At 40.7% G+C, this 22,946-nt stretch overlaps 1 protein-coding gene across 6 annotated transcripts in view; it reads left to right on the top strand.

Annotated features, from left to right (window-relative positions):
* Positions 1-22,946, top strand: part of DOT1L (DOT1 like histone lysine methyltransferase) — a 105,845-nt gene that overhangs the window by 39,220 nt on the left and 43,679 nt on the right. For all 6 annotated transcript variants that reach the window (XR_015695222.1, XM_087703006.1, XM_087703014.1 and 3 more), the window contains 12 exons: positions 1,002-1,057; positions 3,330-3,409; positions 7,113-7,181; positions 8,607-8,713; positions 9,939-9,980; positions 10,625-10,708; positions 13,084-13,321; positions 14,258-14,371; positions 16,774-16,865; positions 17,902-18,003; positions 20,452-20,589; positions 22,080-22,205. Coding sequence is in view for 5 of the 6 variants with exons in the window: in XM_087703006.1 (XP_087559132.1) it covers positions 1,002-1,057; positions 3,330-3,409; positions 7,113-7,181; positions 8,607-8,713; positions 9,939-9,980; positions 10,625-10,708; positions 13,084-13,321; positions 14,258-14,371; positions 16,774-16,865; positions 17,902-18,003; positions 20,452-20,589; positions 22,080-22,205 (1,248 nt within the window). In the remaining variant the exon portion in view is untranslated. The remainder of the gene's footprint in view (positions 1-1,001; positions 1,058-3,329; positions 3,410-7,112; positions 7,182-8,606; positions 8,714-9,938; positions 9,981-10,624; positions 10,709-13,083; positions 13,322-14,257; positions 14,372-16,773; positions 16,866-17,901; positions 18,004-20,451; positions 20,590-22,079; positions 22,206-22,946) is intronic.

A 22,946-nucleotide genomic window follows, 5' to 3' on the forward strand; every position in this document is an offset into this window, starting at 1 on the left:
CTTTACTTCTGGTTTCTGACCAAAATGTCCACGTGTTCATTTAACAACCAAGGTGTTCACTTAACGACTGCTGCAAAAAGGATAATAAAATCAGGTCCACCTGTGTGGTAAGCACTTAATGGAAGCCATAACATGCAACTATAATTCTGGCCTTAATTCTGGTCATAAATAGAGGATTATCCATAATCAGAAAACAATCAAACTCTTCCTGATTTTGAAATTAGTAGCAGCAACTGGCCTAGATCCTTTAGTTAAAAGGTTGGTTATCTCTATTTTGGCATGTATTGTTGACCATGATTAAAATGTTGATGTGCCAAATCTTTTCTCTTGTGTGCCTGTTCTCACAACAGTTTGCTTCACACAGCATGTAAGCCCCAAAGTACTATTATCCTTATGTCTGGGCCCCATGTATGTGCTCAGATTCTCAATAACAGTTTTAGGTATTGGTAAATTGTACAAGCTATTGACACCATGTGCTGTGTCTCAAATATAGAATTATATTTGTGCTCCAAAGTACATTTTAATTCTGAAAGCTGAATGGTGATTGCAGTTGGTGGGCTGTTTAAATCTTCCACCGATTTGGAATTCCTGTCCTTTCCTTTTGGGACAGAATGTAGGATGGAAAGTGAGAATTCGGAATGGAGGAAAAAGTTTAAGCATCCACTCTTCAATCCTCTTTTAATAATTATACTTTGTATAGTTGTTTGTGTGTTTTTAATGTTGGAAAAAGGAAAAAAATGTCCTTTGATTTACATAGGCTTAGTCTTCTCTTGAAACAAGTAACTGGTTATATTAGAATCACAAATGAACTTTGCAAATGGATTGTGCTCTGTTTCATACCAAGTTTTTGATGCCTTAACATTCAACAATAAAAAAACATAGATTTTTTTCTCCCTCTTCTCTATTCTGTGTTGTAATAGATATGTTTGGATTAGACATCTAAAAAGCGGCTTAGTTTACATTCAAATTTCAAGTGCCTTTTTTCTTTAATCCATTTTTAGCTGGAAAGAGGTGATTTCCTCTCAGAAGAATGGAGAGACAGAATTGCAAACACAAGGTACGGCTTTAACTTGTTTTCCAGGGCTGCCATCCTAAGTATAAAATTGTTTGATAAAAAGTCAGTCTCCTCTCCCATGTTGAGGATTGCTATTCAGTATCCCATCTGCTCCATTGATTCGTTAGCAAATAACATTAACGTTCCCTATTTCTTGGAATTTCAGGGATAGTATTCACAGGGACCGGGGGATATTCTGTATGTGAAAACAGTGTAGAATTTAAGCATAGCTTTCATGGTATTGGAGTCAGTTCCCCAGGGAGGTGGTGGACATCCATCCCTTTGATGGATATATCCAGGCATAGCCAATCATTCATCGGTTGGGAATGCTTTAATTTGGACTTCTGCCTTAAGTAGGGGTTGTATTAGATGGCCTAAATGATCCCTTGATTTTGCTATCTTTATATGTTTATGTACAAAACTAAATGAAGCCAAAGGATATACATTGCTGTTCAATGGCTGATTCATGATTGCCACAATATAGCTCCAGAGCAATAGCAATAGCAGACTTATATACCGTTTCACCGTGCTTTACAGCCCTCTCTAAGTGGTTTATAGAATCAGATCATTGTCTCCAACAGTCTGGGTCCTCATTTTATTGATTTTGAAAGGATGGAAGGCTGAGTCAACCCTGAGTCAGTCAGGATTGAACTCCTGGCAGTGTTCAGAGTCATCGTGCAATACAGCATTGTAACCCATGCACCATTACAAGGAGGCCCTCTTTTCTGAAAAATTACCTCAGCCCATTCTTTTAGGTATTTTTAATTGTACACCGCCCAGAGTTGCTTTGAGAATGTGGCGGGTGGTCTCTAAATTTAATAAATAAATAAAATAAATTCCTCTGCCTATGCAGGCAAAACCTTTTAGATCAGAAGTCTCCAACCTTGGCAACTTTAAGCCTGGCTGACTTCAACTCCCAGCTCCCAACTCCTCCAGGCTTAAAGTTGCCAAGGTTGGAGACCCTTGTTTTAGACATTAGATGGGATGTAGAAGTTCTGTTCTCTTAAGGCTGTGTCATTCTAATATGCCAAACTCCCGTGATCTCTCAAACATTAGTTTCCATTAGTGTAAGTTCTGTGGAGTATTATTTGAACATGGATACTTTTCTGAAGAAGAAATTCTCACCACTAAATAAGGGAATGATGCTTTAGTCTGTTTCTTTTTGGAAAGATTTCTCTGAGTTTAGGTCAGGGAAGAGTAAATAATCTAAATTCTAGTACAGGGTTGGACAAAAATGTAAATCCAGATCTGTTGATAGATCTCAGAAGGAATTATAATGAGATTAAAAAAGGATTTATATATCCCAAATACTTAATAACGGCAGAAAAACAGCAAAGAAGGCTTCCGTTCTCAGATATACTGCTGGAATTAAAAATACGTAAGGAACCTTGGTTTGCATATTGATGTAGAAGCTTCTGTGAGCTTTATTTTCAGTTCTGGTACTCAAACCAAAAATCTGGGCTTGGAATTCTTTAATTGACTTCAATTTAGTTTGTGCCAATTTCAGTTGGTAGAACTCTAAAAAAGGAAGCTCCAGAAAACTAGAGAAATCACATAGGTTTCTTGAAGTTGGTCTGCTTTCATTCTAGTCCTTCTCCTTCCTAAAATTTAGAAGAAAATAAAATTGTACACTGACACATAATTAATTGCTATTACAGTCCCCTTTTTATACTGCATAGTTGTGGTGAAGGCATTTTATCAAAAGCCTAATAGGTAGTCCTTGACTTTCGACCAAAGTTATCATGGACCTACCTTGGGACTACTTATGACCCAGACAGACCCGTTTCCCCCTCCCCCCCATCACGTGACTGAACTTATGGGTGCTTGGAATGGATGGATTCATTCACTGCCATTTGTATATGCTGCAGTCACATGACTCTTTTTGGAACATTTTTTGCTGAAAAGTACCACTCCAGTTTTCAGCAAAACCGCTCCAATGGCAAACCATTGGTTTACTTAACAACCACATGGGGCTTGCTTAATGACTATTGCAAAAAAAAAAAAAAAGGTTATAAAACCAGGGGAGTCATGTGACCAATCCATTTTACAACCTTTGTGACTCACCACCATGATGGGGCAGGCAGGCTCCATTACGGTCATAAGTCAAAGACTTCCTGTATTCAGTTCTTTTACAAACAAAGGAACACTTTTGTAAGTTTCTCTGGCTTTATTTACTATAGTTAGTTAAATTTTGTAAGAGGTAAATATTCCCCTCTCCAGAAATTTTTTTAAAAGCTTAATGGGAAGATGATTTTTTCCTTGTTTTGCTTTGCAGTGTTATCTTTGTGAATAACTTTGCTTTTGGTCCTGAAGTGGATCACCAGTTGAAGGAGCGATTCGCAAACATGAAGGAAGGTAATAAATCCAATATTATCTGATCAAGATTTTCTTCAGTTAAATATACATAGTACATTCATACCTACATACATACAAAAACCAAGCTGGAATGCAGCTACAAGTATGGGCTGGGGGTTTGACTTGTGATTGTAATCATAAAGTTTATGTAAACTGACTGTCAAATGTTGCTTCCTACAGCTGATGTCTTTTACTTACCTTTTCTTGGCTTTGTCTCTTCTAAGATTCTAAGCTCCCCGAGTTACCTTGTATGAATGTTAACTCATAAAGCTTTATATATATATGGAAGCAATCAGTATTAGCAATAATATCAGGAATTTCATATTCTTCATATCTTCCGGATATATTGAATGATGCGGTTACATAATTTTAGGCTCTGAACTTCTGAGCGTTCTCCTCTTTAGCAAATAACCTTTACATGCTATTTTTACTATCCCTATCTTTCTCCCTCCTTCATTTCATTGAACAAGGCCTTGGGCTTTTGACCTGTTTTTAAATTTACCTTGAAGCAATAATATCATTTGACCTTGAAACCCATGTAAGCTATTTGGCTTTCTCTAAGAGAAACATTAAAGCTCTATGAAGAACTCTCTGTTAATAATCTCCTCTTTAGCATCATTTGTGCTATAACCACAAATTTTAGAGTTCCTCAAATTCCTTTGAAAAGAAACCAGAGGAGTTTTGTTTGATGCCAGCTATAAGCCCTTTAATACATTACTGAACCCCCAGAATGGTGAGTGCCCACTTCAAAACTCATGTACCAGCGTGCTTTCAGCATAGATTACCGTAGGGTCCTTGGTACTCTCTGAGCTTGTTTGTTTTCTTGTAGACATTTCATTACTCAACTAGGTAACATCATCAACGATGATGAAAGAAGTGGGATTTGCTCTCTGTTTATATATGTGGCTTACCCTACCAATATTGGTGGGAGTGTATCTTAATTAGGTAATGTCTGCAAAAAAAACATCTTCGAGAGTGCCTTGAATTACAAATATATTTTCCCCCTCTTGGCATATATATGTTATTTTCTCTACAGTGAGGGTTGTGGGGTAGTGATCAAAGGAATCAGATTTTGATCAGGGCCTTGAGATTGTGACAATGGTTCCTTTATTTGCCATCATTATATATTCACATTAAAAGGGATAAGAGTAAGAGTTCTTGGCTATGTTTGCATTTTGCACCTGAGCCTGGTAGCCTTATTGGCCAGCTGCAGCTTTAAGATGAAGACAAGGTGCTTAGCCAAAGAGTGGGAGGCACCTCAATTTAGCATCATTAGAGGAAATTGTTGAATTAAATAAGCTTGATCTGATCTGTTAGGGCAGCTTTTAAGTCCTGCTCTTGGAACCAGCACTCCAGTCTTCACCCTTAGCAAGAAACCTGACTTAGGTTTGCCTTACCTTAGAATTTATCTTAATTACCAAGGGAGAGATTTGCCATCTGTTCTTGAAATGTGATCCATTGCACAATCCCAGAGCTATACAATTTCTCCTCTGGTGCTTATTCTAAATAAAGCTTTTTTACTTCACCTGCCAGGGAGCTGCCCTGTATTCAAATCCTCTTGGGTGTGGCCTTTGGAGTTATTTTATAGCCATCTGTTATAACCCTTTCATTAGGCCATTCATTTCTTAAGCCATCAAGCTCTCTGAAAGCTCCCCACATTGTCAACCAAAAACTTTTTAAAATGCAGATTCACAGTAAAGCTGCTGAGCTGGTTTCCTTACAGATGCAGTGCTATTAAGACATGCCCTGAACAGGGATTAGGAAGGGCTGAGTAATTATCTCTACTTAACCATTTTACTCATCGGTTACAGCAAAACAATGAAAAGTCATGTAGGACCTTTTAGGCTAAATTCTTGAATGGCTTAAAGCTTTCACTGACTGTAGTCTAAGGCTGCAGCCCACTCCTTTCACCAGATGCCTTCAATGTTCTGCTGAGTCATAACATGCAGTTAGAGGGATTGTCAGCTGTGAGGAAAAATATATATGCATGGCTAATAAAAGTACATGTATGGTAATGCATTTGGGCATCGAGCCATGCTTATTGTGGCCATTTGGGTACATGAACATTTCCAAGCCATTATCCGGAGCTATAATTCATCCAGAGGTTTAGCGTTGTCTCTTTTGTCCTGACATCCAATGATCCATATCACTGTTATAGTCCAGCTATTTTATGAATTTTTCCTATATTTTTCTTAATCTTGAGATGGTCAGACCATACACCATATGCATCCCCCTATAGTCCCCTATTATCCCAATGCCTTTTTTGCTCTGTGTTGTTGGAGATTTGGGGAGAAGATGAAAGGGAAATGGGAAATTTGTTCCTGAAAAGTACAACTTCCTCCTGTTGCCATTCTGTTTCATGGAGGGGTTTACATAGCAAAAAAAAAAAAAAAGGTCAAACCTCAAGGTATAGATTTTGCCCCTTAATCCTCCAGTTTCAAATAGTCAAACCTGCCAACCCTTTGCTGGCCCAAGGAGCCAAAGCAATTAAAATGCGGTCCTCCTAATATAACAAAAAATGTTCACTGAATCACATTCATTGTACTGGTTGCTTTTTTGAAGAACAGAAGATCCTAAGAGCGATTCTTTATAATGTCCCTTTTCATGCAAGCAGTAAATCAGGGGTGTCCAACCTTGGCAACTTTAAAACTTGGGGGTTGGGTAATTCTGGGAGTTGAAGTCCCCAAATTTTAAAGTTGCCAAAGTTGGACATCCCTGCAGTGAATTATTATTGGGGCTTTCCATAAACATCAATTTAATGTTGGATAAACGTCTGTCTTCCCCAGTTCGTTGTTGTTTTCCAAGAAGATAGGTAGTTCTGCATCCTTTTATTTTGTCCTGTGGTCTCTGTCATATTCTTGCAGTTTAGTTGTGTTTCTCAGCCTCTGTTTTCCCTGTGTAACAGGGCGGTTTTGAAGGATTGTATGTGAACTGAAGATGAATATATACATATACAGAGATTTGTTTTTCAGAAGAAACTGATAGTTTTAGGGTTTGCTCCTTTCCCTTTCCTTCAACTATTTAGACAGAATCTGAGAGTTCTGGTTGCCAATTTTATCTACAGGTAGTCCTGGACTTACAACCATAATTGAGCCTAAGTTGCTAACTTAGACAGCTGTTAAGTGAGTTTTGCCTCATTTTAGAACCGTTTTGATCACATGACCATGGGGGGGGGAACGCTACAGTGGTTGTATGAAAACCGTTATTAGTCATTTTTTTTCATTGCCATTGTAACTTCAAATGGTCATTAAACAAATGGTTGTAAGTCAGGGACTACCCGTGTGTCAAACGTATCCTCTGTTACAGTGTTTTTCAACCTTTTTTGTGCAAAGGCACACTTTTTTCATGAAAAAAATCACGAGGCACACCACCATTAGAAAATGTTTAAAAAATGTAACTCTGTGCCTATATTGACTGTATATAAGGTGTTTTTCCCACGGCACACCTTACACTATGTCACGGCACACTAGTGTGCCGCGGCACAGTGGTTGAACAACACTGCTCTGTTATTATATTCAGCATTCATATATATCATTTGAAAATATCACTGACATCTAAAATCACCAGATACATTAAGCTCATCGGGGAGGGGCATCCCAAATGAAAAGATACATATATCTTTATGACACAGAAGTAAATAAATTTACACATTTTTTTCCTAATTTGTCAAGGAAATTAACCTGTAGCATAATTTTTTTTCCAGGTGGTCAAATAGTATCCTCAAAACCTTTTGCACCATTAAACTTTAGAATAAACAGTCGAAACCTGAGTGGTAAGTTTTGGTTTTTTTCTTGTGTATTTTCTGAGAGAGAGAGAGAGAGAGAGAGAGAGAGAGAGAGAGAGAGAGAGAGGGAGAGAGAGATGAAGAACGGTTGCAGGAACTGGGTATGTCTAGTTTAATGAAAAAAAGGACAGGGGAGACATTATATCAGTGTTCCAATATCTCAGGGGTTGCCACAAAGAAGAGGGAGTCAAACTATTCTCCAAGGCACCTGAGGGTAGAATAAGAAGCAATGGAATCAATGGAACAGCTTGCCTCCAGAGATTGTGAATGCCCCAACACTAGAAGTCTTTAAGAAGATGTTGGACAGCCATTTGTCTGGAACGGTATAGGGTTTCCTGCCTAGACGGGGTTGGACTAGAAGACCTCCAAGGTCCCTTCCAACTCTGCTATTGTATTATATTGTATTTTATATACTTGGACCATAAGAAAAAGTTTCTGGGTTATTAGAAATAAAGCAACACTTAATTCTGAATTAGTCATGTCCATTAAGATAACCAGAACTACTGAAAAGATCAATTTCCAGAAAGTTTATTCTGTATAAATCAGTGGTGGATTGCTCTTACTATCAATACCGGTATGCTGATAACATGCTCGTGCATTCTGTTCGTGCACGTGCCTGACTTGCACTGTGTGCGCATGCTCAATCCACCGCTCCTGCGACAACCAGCTGCTTGTTGGGGTTCGCGCAGGCACCGTATGCTGTGCACACATGCGCACTTTACCGTGTGCCATAAAAACAGGCATGGAGCATGGACGGGCAGGTGGGCCAAACAAGCCACTGTGAACCGGTATGCTCTCCTGGCCACTACCGGTACAGCCGTACCGGGCCGTACCCACAGCAATCCACCTCTGGTATAAACTACATATATTAGTCCTTAGAGTATTTTTATTTTTAGTTGTTTGATGTACAATAGGTTTTTGTATGCTGATAGAAAAATAAACCTTGATCTTCCATTGGTTGATCCTTAAAAAAAAAGAAAAGAAAGCAACGTTCTCCACTAGGTGGAAGTTGGGTGAACACAAACAAACCCATTTCAGTCCTTCCTGTTGAATGTAGAGATCTGATGGGATTGGGACATGGGGGGGGGGGGGTAGGATTTGCATGAGCATCCCTGGGTCCTCTCTCTCCTCCCTTTCAGTCCTAACATAGGGTATGTGGTTGCCCCTTTAAGGTTTTGCTGCATTTAAATTTGTATACAATTGGTTGCAGTTGTATATAACTGCCTTTTCACTCCAAGGATTCCACACCCACATATCAGAGCTAAGAATACCTAGCTTGTGTTGGTGGTTTTTCTGCAGTGACCTAACATAGGTGTCTTTGCAAAATCGAATCCCATCTATATGTCATTACATCATCTAATTACAGCAGATAACTTCTTAATTTTGTTCACCTTTTATTTATTTATTTCAAAGATATTGGCACTATAATGAGAGTTGTAGAATTGTCACCACTGAAAGGATCTGTCTCATGGACCGGGAAACCAGTTTCTTACTACCTGCATACTATTGATCGAACCATAGTGAGTATTGCACTAATGCCAATCAACTTCCTAGTCCAATTCAAGATGTTGGTTATTATCTATAAAGCCCTACCTGGCATTGTACCGTATTGTTTGAAGCAACGGTCACCAACTGGTGGTCCGCAATAAAATTTTGGTGGTAGAAAAATGATTTGCATTTTTTATATTGCACTAAATCAGGGGTCCTCAAACTACAGCCCCTGGGCCGGATACGTGCAATGAACACTTGTGTTGCTGCAGAGAGTTTCCCCCTTCAGGGTCTTTTTGTGCAGCTGGAGGGGGCAGAAATTCTGACTTCGGGTCTGCTTCAACCTCCTGGTGCGAGGCTTTGGGCGAAGGCTGGAGGGAAGTGCTGCTGATGACGAAGAGCCAGAGAGCCTCGTTCAAGTGGGACTGCATCATGGTCTGGAACTGGCTGACCATCTCAGTCCGCTGAGCCTCCAGGCGCCGGTACCTCGCCTTGCACTCCTGCAGGTCTTTTCTCTGCTTAGAAAGCCTATGCTCATAGTCCTTAGTAAGGTGCTTCTACTGAGCCTCCTTCTCGGTCAGTTCCAATTTGAACTGAGCCAGTGGTTTTGTCTTTCTTGTGGTGGCTGCTTAGCTCCAATAGGCTGCTTCCTATTGGGGCCCTAAGGAACCCTGGAGAGTGAGGAATAGCTGGGAGGGGAAGGGCGAGTAGAGGCCAGCGAGGTGCCCCTCAATGTGAGTGACATCAAGTTGGCCATGCCCACCCAGTCACATGACCACCTAGCCACACCCACCCAGCCAGTCATTAGGCAGTTCATATTAGTGGTCTGCGGGATTTAAAATTATGAATTTAGTGGTCCCTGAGGTCCAAAAGATTGGCGACCCCTGGTTTGAAGGACCAGCTACAGTATCACTGGTATTTTCCAGCAGTACAGGTGCCATGGCAGGTTTTGTTTTGTAAAGTAATTACCATGGCATCCCAAGTGAATAAAAGATGTCATAATTTATATTCCTAGGAGGCCAAGTATCTTTTCAAAAGAACCCTTTGCCTAATTACACCTGATTGGCTCAGTATGAATTTTTAATGTTGTTTCCTTGTAAGTTTATTCTTTGGAAAGCTGGAAAAATATGTATGGGAGGTTTTTAATTTCTAAGTACATTGTCCACTATTTTCTATCTCTTTGTGAAATGCATTATAAACCTCTTAAATGTTTCTTCTGATGTCCATTTGTCATTTTCATTTATTTTTCCATTTTAGCTTGAAAACTACTTCTCTAGTCTCAAAAATCCAAAACTCAGGGTAAGTGATTGTTGTTGTCAACAAATCTTGTTCCTCCAAAGAAGAAAATAAAATAGTGAAGGCCTTAGATATTACTCCTTCTGATTTTGGAAGCTTTTGTTTTCCTGTAAGATAACGAAGTAGGCCTAGCTCTTCTGTGTCCATAGAATTGTATCAACTTGCATGCCTGTTACAGTTCTGGGATGGCACAGAAAAAACAGCAGAATATGGAGCTTGCCATCCTTTGAATACCTGTACCTGGCAGTTACATTTTTGCTATTATGAGCATTCATTTTAAAATTAGGAGGAAAGATGAACAAATCTTTAAAAGTAATGATACATAGGAAAGTATTACTTGTATATCTTGCATATAAGTCATCATGATGAATACAGATGTATTCATTTCCTTAAATAATACTAAGATGTTTTGGATTCAGAAGTCCAGGAATGTCACTGTTGCTTTCAATAGAGTCTGGATAAAGATTAGTGACTAATATATATTGGATGGCGGATCACAAGAATGCAATTTAATTCAACTTTCTATTCTAAAGATTCTTGAATAACAGTAAGAGGTTAATCTAGAGTCTTTGTGCCCTCCTCAGTTACCTTGGGGACAGTACGGTATTTCACCCACTCAACTATTTCCTTTATTTTATTTTCCACAGGAAGAACAAGAGGCAGCTAGACGTCGACAACAAAGAGAAAACAAGAGTAACACAACAACTCCAACAAAAGTCCAAGAAAACAAGGTCTGATTCTAATTAAGGCTTCCTTACATGTCACTATTTACTGGTAACCTGTATATAAATCACATAAACGCACACACAAAATTTGTACAGAAAAGAATCTAGAGTAATACCTCCATTAGGGGTAAATGATACAGATCAGTTCTCAAAACTTCAGTGGATACATTTCAGTTAATAGCTAGTTGTGTCATCTGCTTTCCGTTAGAAGTAAGCTCCTATCCCAACTGGAATCGTAAGAGCTGCTTTTGAAAACATGATAAAACTAGTTTAGTTTGTGTGCAACATTTTTTGTTGCCAACAATGAATGATGATAATCTTCAGGATTCCAGACCTAAGAATGCCAGGGGAATGACTCCTGGGATTTTCCTCCTAGCATAGCAGGCATTCCTATTAAATTGCAGTTCTTCCAGAGTTCCAACAGTAGAATAATGACGTGGTTGATAAGATGCTCTGGAAAGAGACAGAAGAGATGTGATGACAGAATAGATGGGTGAACAGTAATTCAGTGCAGGTTGTCCTTGACTTATGAACACAGTTGTGACTGTTACTAAGCAAAGGAGTTGTTAAGTGGGTTGTACCCAATTTTACAACCTTTTCTTGTCACTGTTGTAAGTGAATCTCTGGAGTTGTTTAGGGAATTACATGGTGGTTAAATGAATCCAGCTTCCTACATTAACTCTGCTTGTCGGAAAACAGCTGAAAAGGTTGCAAAAGGTGATCACATGATCCCAACATGCTTCAATTGTAAATACATATGGCACCCGAATTTTGATCAAATGACTGTGGGATGCTGTGAGGGTCGTAATTGTGAGGATCAATTGTAAGTCGCCATTCTAAATTTGAATGATTGTTAAATTATCGGTTGTAAGACAAGGACCACCTGTATTTGTGGCAAGCCCACCCTCATTGCCAGCCAATTTGAAGCGCTAGGAATTATTATATTACAATATTGGCTATGGAGGATGGAGGGGTTTAACATCATAATGCATGTCTTTAGAGCAGTATTCCCCAATCACATGTTCTTCAGAAGTGCAAGGCTTAGGATTGATTGAGGTATTATTGATTTGTAGTTCAATGGATCCAGAGGCTGTATTAAAGATCAAGCCACCCAGTTCCCTGTTTCATAGACAATTGCTCTAAACCAATGATGGTTAACCTTTTGGGTGCCAAGTGCTGCCCAAAGCGTGCACTCGCAAATGCATGCGTGCATGCCTGAACCTCCCAAAATGCAATACGAGCGCCCCCCCGTGCATGCACCACATGCATGTGCAGCAGAACCCGAAGACCAGCTGGCCAGCAGGAGAAGCATGCATGCATGCATGGTGCAGCTGGGCTGGGGCGATGGCTCGCATGCCTGTAAAGAGGGCTCTGCGTGCCTCCTGTGGTATGCGTGCCATAGGTTCACTATCACAGCTCTAAGCCATATATACATATGAAGAATGGTTGCAGGAACTGGTTATGTCTAGTTTAATGAAAAGAAGGACTAGGGGAGACATGATAGCAGTCTTCCAATATCTCAGGGGTTGGCACAAAGAAGAGGGAGTCAAGCTATTCTCCAAGGCACCTGAGGGCAGGACAGGAAGCAATGGGTGGAAACTGATCAAGAAGAGAAGCAACTTAGAACTAAGGAGAAATTTCCTGACAATTAGAACAATTAATCAGTGGAACAGCTTGCCTCCAGAAGTTGTGAATGCCCCAACGCTGGAAGTCTTTAAGAAGACGCTGGATAGTCATTTGTCTGAAACGGTATAAGGTTTCCTGCCTAGGCAGGAGGTTGGACTAGAAGACCTCCAAGGTCCCTTCCAACTGCTATTGTATTGTATATTGAATTGTCTATTTGACCTCTAATTCCTTTGGAAATTAGTTTAAAAACAGAAACCTCACCCCTCTCAGGAATGAAAGGTTATATTAATCTTTCATGGCACAATAGGCTTATACAGGAAGATAATTATTAATATGCTATTTTCTTCTAGCATAGCTGGCCTTCTCTGGTTGATGGCAGCTGTTCAAGTCTCCTACAGAAAGGGAATTTTTAATAGTTCTGCTTGATGGTAGTACAGGTAATTCTCGACTTAACAGCTGCAACTGAGCCCAAAATTCCTGGCCATCAGGATGCTGCAACGGTCATAAATGTGAAAAATGGTCCTAAGTCACTTTTCCCAGTGCCATTCTTCAAAAAGTCACTAAATGAATTATAAGTCTTATAAGGTTATAAGTCAAGGACTACCTGTACGAAAAACTGAGTTTGGGGGGTTGTTTTTGACTATCCTCCATAAGGAGAAAGAATGAACCATTTTTTTTTTCTTATCTCAATGTTGCCTATTCTCTCCTTTCTTTCTCTCCTTTCTTTCTTTCTTTCTTTTCTTTTCTTTTTAAAGGACGATGGTGCTGAAGAAGACAAGAACCTTGCGGCTAACACTGTCAAAAAACCATCTCCCTCCAAAGCACGCAAGAAGAAGCTGAGCAAAAAGGGAAGGAAGATGGCTGGTAGGAAGCGTGGGCGCCCCAAGAAAATGAACGTGGTGAATGCCGACCGCAAGATCAAGAAGAACCAAACCGCGCTGGAGCTTCTCCATGCTCAAACTGTATCACAAACAAATTCATCCTCTCCTCAGGGTGAGCCCTACAGCTGGGGAATGCCAATCCCCTTAGAAAAGGTCTTCTCTTGTGTCAGTTTAGGCTGGTGCTTCTCAACCTCAGTGACTTTTTAACTATGTGGACTTCAGCTCTCAGAATTCTGGGTGTTGAAGTCCACATGTCAATTCAAAGTATCCCTGGCCTTCTCTCGAGTTGCCATAGGCAGGAGGGGGGGGGGAACTGAAGGAGCAGCACGGCAGCCACAACCAGAAGCACATTCCACACATACTTTTCTCAAGGCTGTATCCCAGGTTATCCGCAACAGGTGGAGGGATGTGATCTCTACAGACCAGGAACATGAGTTTCGATCCTGCTGTGATTGGATGTAGCTTTCATTTATGATTTTGTTAGTTATAGTACAGGTAGTCCTCGATTTACAACCATTCATTTAGTGTCTGTTCAAAGTTACGGGAGCACTGAAAAAAAGTGGCTTATGACCATTTTTCATATTCACGACCATTGAGGCATTCCCATGGTCAAAATTTGGGCACTTGGAAATTGCACCTAGCAATTGGCATGTATTATATCACAGTTGCCCCGCCCTGAGGTCATGTGATCACCATTTGTGGCCTTCCCAACTGGCTTCCAACAAGCAAAGCCAAAAGGCGAAGCTGGATTCACTTAACAACTGCAGTGATTTGCTTAACAACTGTGGACAAAAAGGTCATAAAATCGGGCACAAGTCACTTAACAACTCTCTCTTAGCAATGGAAATTTTTGACTCCATCGTCATTGTAAGTCGGGGACCACCTGTAGCATATTTTTAAAACTGTGAACTACTTTTAAACCACAGTGGGGGAAATTTGTATCACAGGCCAATAATTATATCAAAGGGGAATGATGAATGTCTGATCCCAGGCTGGACTCCTTCCAATAGAAAGAAGCTTAATGGACTCATGTTCTCTTTCCATCCAGATGCTTATAGGTCACCTCATAGTCCATTTTACCAGCTACCTCCTAAAGTACAGCGGCATTCGTCCAACCAGCTCTTGATTACTCCTACTCCACCTGCACTACAGAAGCTGCTAGGTAAGGGTATCTCCCCCATGTTGTTGAGCTGTTCATATTTCTTGACATAGCATTTGCTGAAGGTGTAGAAAGAAAGGCCCTGTGCTCTGATCTTTCTCACAGTTTTGATTATTATGATTATTATGATTATTTTTAAAAAATCTTTATGACCTCTGTCAGACTTAGCAGGTTGTGATGAAGATCTGCAGGTGCATGAATCTTCCCCTGTGGGTGAATTCGTGCACTTGCAGATCTCCCTCACAACCTATAAAAAATAATCAGTGTTTTCTTCTTAACTATTGAGATGGTTGAAAATAAACCGAAATAGATATGTGAAGTCTGCCTGCAAGAGAATGGTGGGAAGTTATTTGGCAGATTCAATAATAGACATTTGAAGCTGTGGTACGGTGGCTTAGAGGTGGAGCTCTTGCCTCACAATCAGGAGGCCGTGAGTTCGATCCTAGGTAAAGCCAGATATTTCTCTCTCTGGGCTCACTAAGAATATATCTGCTGAACAAAACTCTGCATTGGCAACAGGAATGGCATCCGGCCATTACAACAGTCTGCTAGCTCCATTCACTTGCCCAGACTCCACCGCTCCAGGGATTATGGGGTCATTAAATGAAGATGATGAGGAATAGTAGACATCTGAAGCTCTGAAGGAAAACCAGCTTCAGTTGTGGAATAAAAGGACAGGGCTCCTCTTAAATCCAGTCTTGGATTTAATACATGGTATCGGACCTGGGTACTTGAGAGACTGCCTTCTGCCAATTACCTCCTCACGACTGATTAGTTCCCACAGATTAGGTCTCCTCCGGATTCCATCAACTAGCTAGTGTCGATTGTCGACCCCCCCCGGGTGAGGGCCTTCTCTGTGGCTGCTCCGGCCCTCTGGAACGATCTCCCCGTTGAGATTCGGACCCTCGCCACCCTTCAGGCTTTCCGTAAAGCCGTTAAAACCTGGCTGTTCCGGCAGGCCTGGGGCTGATGAGTTCCCAGCCCCACTCGAATTGTTGCGGCTGTTGATGAGTTTTTAATCTGTTTGTATGTGTCTGTCTTTTCGTTTTTTTGTACTTCCCCTTTCCCCTATTTAGTTTGTTAGCCGCCCTGAGTCCCCTCGGGGAATAGGGCAGCATACAAGTTCAGTAAAACTAAACTAAACTAAACTTTGCACTTCTTGAACTTTCATATAAAAATTGAGTTCTATTTTTTTAAAATAATACTTTTTCTTTTTCTCCACTCTGATTTTCTTTGTTTTAGGGATTTAACTTACTGAAACCATTTTTAAAATTTTGGCCATGAGGCATTATCAATCCTCGCTGCATTATTTTAGGTAGGGTTTTACCACTAGATTCCAATCAGATTGGAAAATTGGAATTCCAATTTTTTGCCTGTTTAGTATCCCCACTACAAGGCAAGTTGTTTAAGATTCATGATAACCATACCACAATGTGCTGAAAGTACATACATATCTCTGTTTCTTATCTCCTATTCCAGATAAACTCAGAATATGAAAAGTACCGTATTTTTCAGAGTATAAGATGCACCAAGATTTTGAAGAGGCAAATTAAAAAAAAAGTTTTTGCACTCTACAGACCTCCCAAAAATGGCTTGTTTTTTGCAAAAATGGGCCCGCTTTTTTGTCAAAAAAAAAGGGCATGAATAGCCTTTAAGAGGCTTGTAGAGTGTTCCTGGGGTGGGGGAAATGAACAAAAAATGGCCTGTTTTTCACAAAAATGGGTCCGTCTTTCGTCAAAAAAGAGCATGCATAGCCTTTAGGAGGCTTATAGAGTGCTTTTGGGGTCTGGGAGGAAGCAAAATTGAGCAAAAAATGGCACATTTTTCACTCATTTCTGCCCTCCCCAGCCCTCAGCAGCACTCTGGAAGCCTCTTAAAGGCTATGCACAGCCATTTTGGTGAAGGGGGCAGGGTTTTGGGAGGCCAAAAGTGCTGTATTCACTGTATAAGATGCTCCCAGATTTTCACCCTCTTTTTTGAGGGAAAAAGGTGCGTCTTGTACTGAAAAATGCGGTACCTTTCAGCCTATCTCTTGGAAGTTGCCAGACACAGCAGTAGAAAAACAAGTTCTCTCACTAGAGCCTCTGTGGATAAATAAGGTTTATTTTTAATACAAAGAGGAAGAGAAAAGGTCAACAGATTACTTATCTGGATCTTCTAATCAAATTACAGAATGATTAACAGGAGATTGTTGAGAATTTCTGATTCTCACTTGATTAATAAGAGTAGCATGACACTATTATTTTAAATTAAAGAGCTAGAATGTGTGAAGTTTTAGTACTTTAGGAATAGATTTTAGTATTTGTGTATTTCTAATTTAGATGCAACAAGCTGAAGTTGCACAAAAGATTGATGTACTAATATGCTTGCAGACTGTTCATGTGGGTTTTTCCCTTCACTTACAGACTCTTTTAAGATCCAGTATATGCAGTTCATGGCTTATATGAAAACAAATCAATATAAGGCAACTCTTCAGCAGTTATTGGAACAGGAAAAGGTAGGTGTCAGACTTGGTCTCTTAGGAAAGAAACACTGTGGACTCCATTCGTAGCTAAAATATTACTTTCACTAAAGCCAAGTGGTTACAGTAAGCCAAGCCAGGACTAAGAGTTTGAGTGGGAAAATTACTCTAGTTAACTTTCCCTTTCTTGCATCCTCCCTTATCACCCCCACTGTCCAGTCACATGTAGAGAAGAAGTATGTATTTTTAATGGCTATAATAATGATTTATTACTTGTTGCTTGTATGTACACTGAGATCTTACGCACCGAAGACAAATTCCTTGTATGTCCAATCACACTTGCCTGATAAAGAATTCTATTCTATTCTATTCTACCCTATTCCTATTCCTATTCCTATTCCTACTCCTACTCCTACTCCTACTCCTACTCCTACTCCTACTCTACTCTACTCTACTCTACTCTACTCTACTCTACTCTACTCTACTCTACTCTACTCTACTCTACTCTAATTCTATTCTGTTCTGTTCTATTTTATTCTATTCTTTTCAATATGTTTTGGTAACTGTCCACCCTGTGGTTGGTTAGATGGATATGTGCTGCATTCCATTCCCAGGGCTCTGGTCTTGAGATGTCTCGGGGCTGTACAAATATTGCTTTTGATTTCCCAGGTCCTCTTCTCAGGTTCTCTCTTTCCCCACCCCCCTCCCTGCCTCCCTCTATCTTCCTCTCCCCCCCCCCCCAATGTATGGCAGACTGATACCTAGCAAAGCACAGATTTGAGCAAAGGATGGCAGCTCTGACACTGGACTGTTTTTTAAAGGATTGCCAATTAATTGCCAATAGAATCAGGTCACTCCAGAGTCGATCTTTCAATTGAGTCTAGAAGGTTGACCTCTAAGGTCCTTTTCAATTCTGCTTCTAGGATTCTGATCTGATTACATTTGTCTCCCTCCAATCCTTCTCAGCCTGTAGTATCTATATGCCTGTAACACTGTTATGTCACTCATTTTAAGGAATGACATCTTTACTTTTCTGAAGTATTGGCGTTTCCTTCCCTTTTTTGTTTCCTAGGAAAAGAATACTCAGTTAATGGGAAAGGCTCAGCAGTTGTTTACTCACTGCCAGGCTCAGAAAGAAGAAATAAAACGACTGTTCCAGCAGAAGCTAGATGAGGTACAGTGAGGAGTGGACTACTGTACAGATTGCAGGGCAAAAGGGAAAGGTCTTTGGTGCTGCGGATTGTAAGGTAGTTTGAACTGAACCAAGGAGAAAGGCAGAGTTGGTAAATCCCTAACTGAGAATTAAGTCCAAATCTGAAAATAAGGTTAAGGTTAAGGTTTATTGTATTTATATGCCGCCCTATTCCCAGAGGGACTCAGGGCAGCTAACAAACCCAAGGGGGGGGGGGGGGTTAAACAAAAGGAAATACAACAAACAAGGTACAAAGAGAATTAAAAAAGACAATCAACAGTCACACGATTCGAGAGGGGAAGGGAACTCGTCAACCCCAGGCCTGCCAGCACAGCCAGGTTTTAGCGGCTTTGCGGAAAGCCTTGAGAGAGGTGAGGGTCCGAATCTCTGCGGGGAGTTCGTTCCAAAGGGCCGGAGCAGCCACAGAGAAGGCCCTCCCCCGGGTAGTAGCCAGATGACATTGGCCAGTAGATGGAACCCGGAGGAGGCCTAATCTGTGGGATCTAATGGGCCTTTGGGAGGTAATTGGCAGCAGGCGGTCTCTCAAGTACCCATAAAGGATGTAATGAATTTGACATTTTTTAGAATAGGCTGAAGTTCAAGGCACATGAGTGTAAATGTGGGTGTCAGGTTTCCAAGTAACATCCCAAATGAAAGAAGACTCCGAGGCTTGAATTTCCTCAAAGTTCTACTTTATTAGAGATGTCATATTGGCACATCTGGGGAAACCCAAACCTGAAAATTTCCAGGTTTTCCCCACCCAAATGAAAGTCCAAGTACCTGCTCAGCACCCACATGTCCATCACATGGCCCAATCAGGCACCGTCCCAACTGGAGATGCCTCCCAGTCACACCATCATAGCTGCAAGGCAAGGTGTCTTTGACTCTCTGAGAAAAGAATGTTATTTTGACTATATACCTCCCATACTCCATATAATACCCCCTCCCATTTTCCCACAGCAGAAAATGTGGCAGACCTGAAGGCTCAATGTAAAAGATGGCTTCTAGGTCCGACAGGGCTTTTTTCATTAATAACATAATCAAATGTCTAACAATTGCGATAATGGTGGACTAAAATTTAAACTATGAAAATTAATTGCTACCTGAGGTGGATGCGAAGTAAGTTTAAGACTTCACTGAGTATAACTCTGAGGAATCACTCGGTTTCCGATAGATTTCTTTTAATTTGTATGGTGCTTTTCCAGTGATTTAGTCCAATATATTTCTAATAGGGAAAGCGAGGTCAATGCATAACATCAAACTTTGTTGTTCTGAGTAAAAAACAAAAACAAATCAAGAACAGTTCTTAATACAGTAGTACACAAACATACATACCAAAGCACTATATTAATTGCCCTATATATTTTATTGCAGTGTAAACAGAATTTTCGTTTCTTTTTGTTTTGTTGGTGCCTTTGAGTCAGTCTTGTCTCCTGGTGAATGCCTGGACATGTCCTTCGGTTTCCTTGGCAAATGTTTGAAAGTGGTTTGTTGTTGCCTTCTTCTAGGATTGAACTAGCCTGAAGTCATCCAAATGGCTTTGTGCCTAAGGTAGAACTAGAACTCATAGTCCCCTGATTTCTAGAATGGTGCTTTTAGCCACCATACCAAACTGAATAATACATAATACTTGCAACTCAGTTGATACTAATCTAAGGAATCACTAAACAAATGCTGATCAAAACTTACGGTTTTGAATACCTTGCAAGTATATAATTCAAAATAACTTACACTGTATACAGTTTCAAATATCAGTACCAGTCTTTTAAAATCAGCAAATACTAGGAACATATCATTAAAACAATAGAATGTTTTAGTAACCATTTACAGCAGGGGTGTCAAATTGGATTTTTTTGAGGGCCTGATCAGCATTGTAGTTCTCCTCCTCCTTCGGGGGGGGGGGGGAGAGGTGGGACCGACAGCCTTCTGCAGTACTCTGCAGGCCAAAACAGGGCACAGAGGGGAGGCACAAGCACTCCCCAGTTTTGGCTGCCAGAGGCACTGCGGGCCAGTCCTTTGTTATTTCCAGGCCAGATTTAAGCACTCTGTGGGTGTGAGTTACCATACCTGGCAGATGTTCCTAGACCTAGGGATTTATAGTTACAGTAGTTTAGTTTACTTTACTTTATTGTCATTGGCCTTGAGTTTGACACCCCCGATTTACAGTAATGGCTTAACTAAAAGAGGCCAGTTATTTGGAGAATAAAGCAATGATAGAATGCTTGCAGTTCTTTCGATCCTTAATATTGGTTCAATTGTACTGCATGTCAAATAGTATGATAAACTGTTCCTATTACGAGTTTAAAAAAAAAACTTGAGAAAAAGATGACAAAGCTGACAGGGTTTCTAGCATTCAACAAACTCATTGCCTTTTTGTTGTTGGGAAAATAGTGGTCCTAACTGTTCTATCCTCTTCCTTTTCCCTTGTAGCTGGGTGTTAAGGCACTGACGTACAATGACCTTATCCAGGCCCAGAAAGAAATTTCTGCTCACAACCAGCAGCTGAAAGAGCAGACCAAACAGCTGGAGAAAGATAATGGTGAACTCAGGAATCAGAGTTTACAGCTGGTTTGTATTCCTAGATGCATCAGGCCACAGTTTTATCTTGTTTTGATATCAATCACAAATTCCACTTCTGCCTTTAATGTTAATTTAAGATTGTCATCCTCCCTGGGCCTCTATTCCAAAAACTGTGAGATTGTGAAATGACCGGGGGATTCGTGATTAAAAACTAGGCGTAGCATTTAGGAGATCCCAGGAACATGGAGACTTGCACCCAGTTGAAGACAGACTGTGGTGGCTTAGATGTAACAGACTAATGTGAAACTTTGTACGTAGGTGTGAGCGAAAATCTGTAGCTGGACTACTTTTAGCTGGATGAGCTGTAGTCAATGTGAAGTTCTTAGAATTTTTGTGACACTGGAGTCTTATCCAGCAGACTCCACCAGACAGAAGAAGCTAGACATGCTTTTTTCAAGAGACAACTGGACTTTCTGGTTTGTCTTTGAAGATGTTTCATTTCTCATCCAAGAAGCTTCTTCAGTTCTGACTGGATGGTAGGGAATGGAAGAATTCAGATTCCAGTCAGAGCTGAAGAAGTTTCTTGGATGAGAAGTGAAATGACTTCAAAGAAAAACCAGAAAGTCCAGTTGCCTCTTGAAAAAATCACCTTTGGGACAACCATGACCTGGATGACTGAGAATCTCCATAGACATTTAAAGTCAGTGGAGAAGCCGTATTCAATTAACAACCATCTTACTAATTTAGCAACTGCAGTGATTCACTTAACAACTGTGGCAAGAAAGATTGTAAAATAGAGCAACATTCATTGTCTCACTTAGCAACAGAAATGTTGGGCTCAATTGCGGTCATAAGTCAAGGACTAGCTTTACAATGCACATTACAATGTATTGTAAGTCAAGGACCTCCTGTACATCCTGGTTGAACTGACAGTTTGCCTAGATCCATGAAAAAGGGAACATACTTGTCCCTAATTCTGGTGATCCCTGCTATGAATTTGAGACTCTCCACAGACATCTAGACTGGAACTGATCATCTAATGTGGGATACATCACATTTTATATCAAGAGCATAAATATAACTTAGATTTATATGGCACTAGCTGATAACCCAGCGTTGCCCAGGTATTTATTTATAGGGGAAAATGTCTGTACCAAACGTAATTTCTAATGTTGGATTTTCCCCCTTACCAGAGGGAGCCCCCTTGTGGAGTACTGTGAAGACGTTATCATGACAACTCCACAGTGCTGTACAGTAGAAACCACTATGGCACAACAGACTGCATCTTAACAGGACACACACACACCCAAGGGTGTTATGAGTGTCTTCCTCCCCCCCTCCCCCCAGTATTTTCTTCCAGACAGTAAGTCATCTGTGTACCAAGTTTGGTTGAAATTGCTTGAGGCGTTCCAGAGTTATGCTGGTACACACACAGAGAGAACTGTTTTTATATACATAGATGAAGGGTTAGTTTTGACAGTATGATATAACATTTTCCAAATAATATATCTCCCTGTTCTTTTTCTGCCTCCTTCCAGCTGAAAGCTAGATGTGAAGAACTAAAGTTGGATTGGTCAACACTTTCACTGGAAAACCTTCTCAAAGAAAAGCAAGCATTAAAAAATCAGATTTCTGAGAAGCAAAAGCACTGCTTGGAATTGCAGGTAGCGTATGGCTAGGATGTAATACCTTTTGTTAGAATTGAGTTCTAATGTTGCCTTTTTAAAAAAAGAAAAACCTGGGCAATGGATTCAGCAGTGTTCCTTGGCGGTCTGGTGGGTGACCAGGTACTTCACATGACTAATTCCTTCTCTTCAGAGGGGGTTACAATGAATGGGCAGTTCAGGCAAAATAGGGCAGGCTATTGAGCAAAAGATTTAGATTTAGATTTAGATACTTTATTTGTATGCCGCCCTTTTCCCTGAGGGGACTCAGGGCGGCTCACAATTCAGGGGAAGGGAGGACAAACAAGTTACAAACACGAAAACAATACATCATTAAAAGAGCACAACAGTCATACTATTCGAGTGGGGTTGAAATCTTTAGCCCCAGGCCTGTCGGGACAGCCAGGACTTAAGGGCTACGCGGAAGGTCTGGAGGGTGGTGAGGGTACGAATCTCCACGGGGAGTTTGTTCCAGAGGGTCGGAGCAGCCACCGAGAAGGCTCTCCTCCGGGTAGTTGCCAGCCGACATTGGCCGGCAGATGGAATTCGGAGGAGGCCTAATCTATGGGATCTTATTGGCCTAGTGGAGGTAATTGGCAGTAGGCGGTCTCTCTAGTACCCAGATCCAATACCATGCAGGGCTTTGTAGGTGACAAGTAGCACCTTGAAGCGCACCCGGAGAGCAACAGGCAGCCAGTGCAGCTCGCAGAGGATAGGTGTTACGTGGGTGAAACGAGGTGC

Source organism: Thamnophis sirtalis, unplaced genomic scaffold, assembly GCF_051295495.1.
Source record: "Thamnophis sirtalis isolate CommonGarterSnake01/CBP01778 unplaced genomic scaffold, rThaSir2_p1.2 scaffold_1, whole genome shotgun sequence".
In the NCBI taxonomy this organism is placed as follows: Eukaryota; Metazoa; Chordata; class Lepidosauria; order Squamata; family Natricidae; genus Thamnophis; species Thamnophis sirtalis.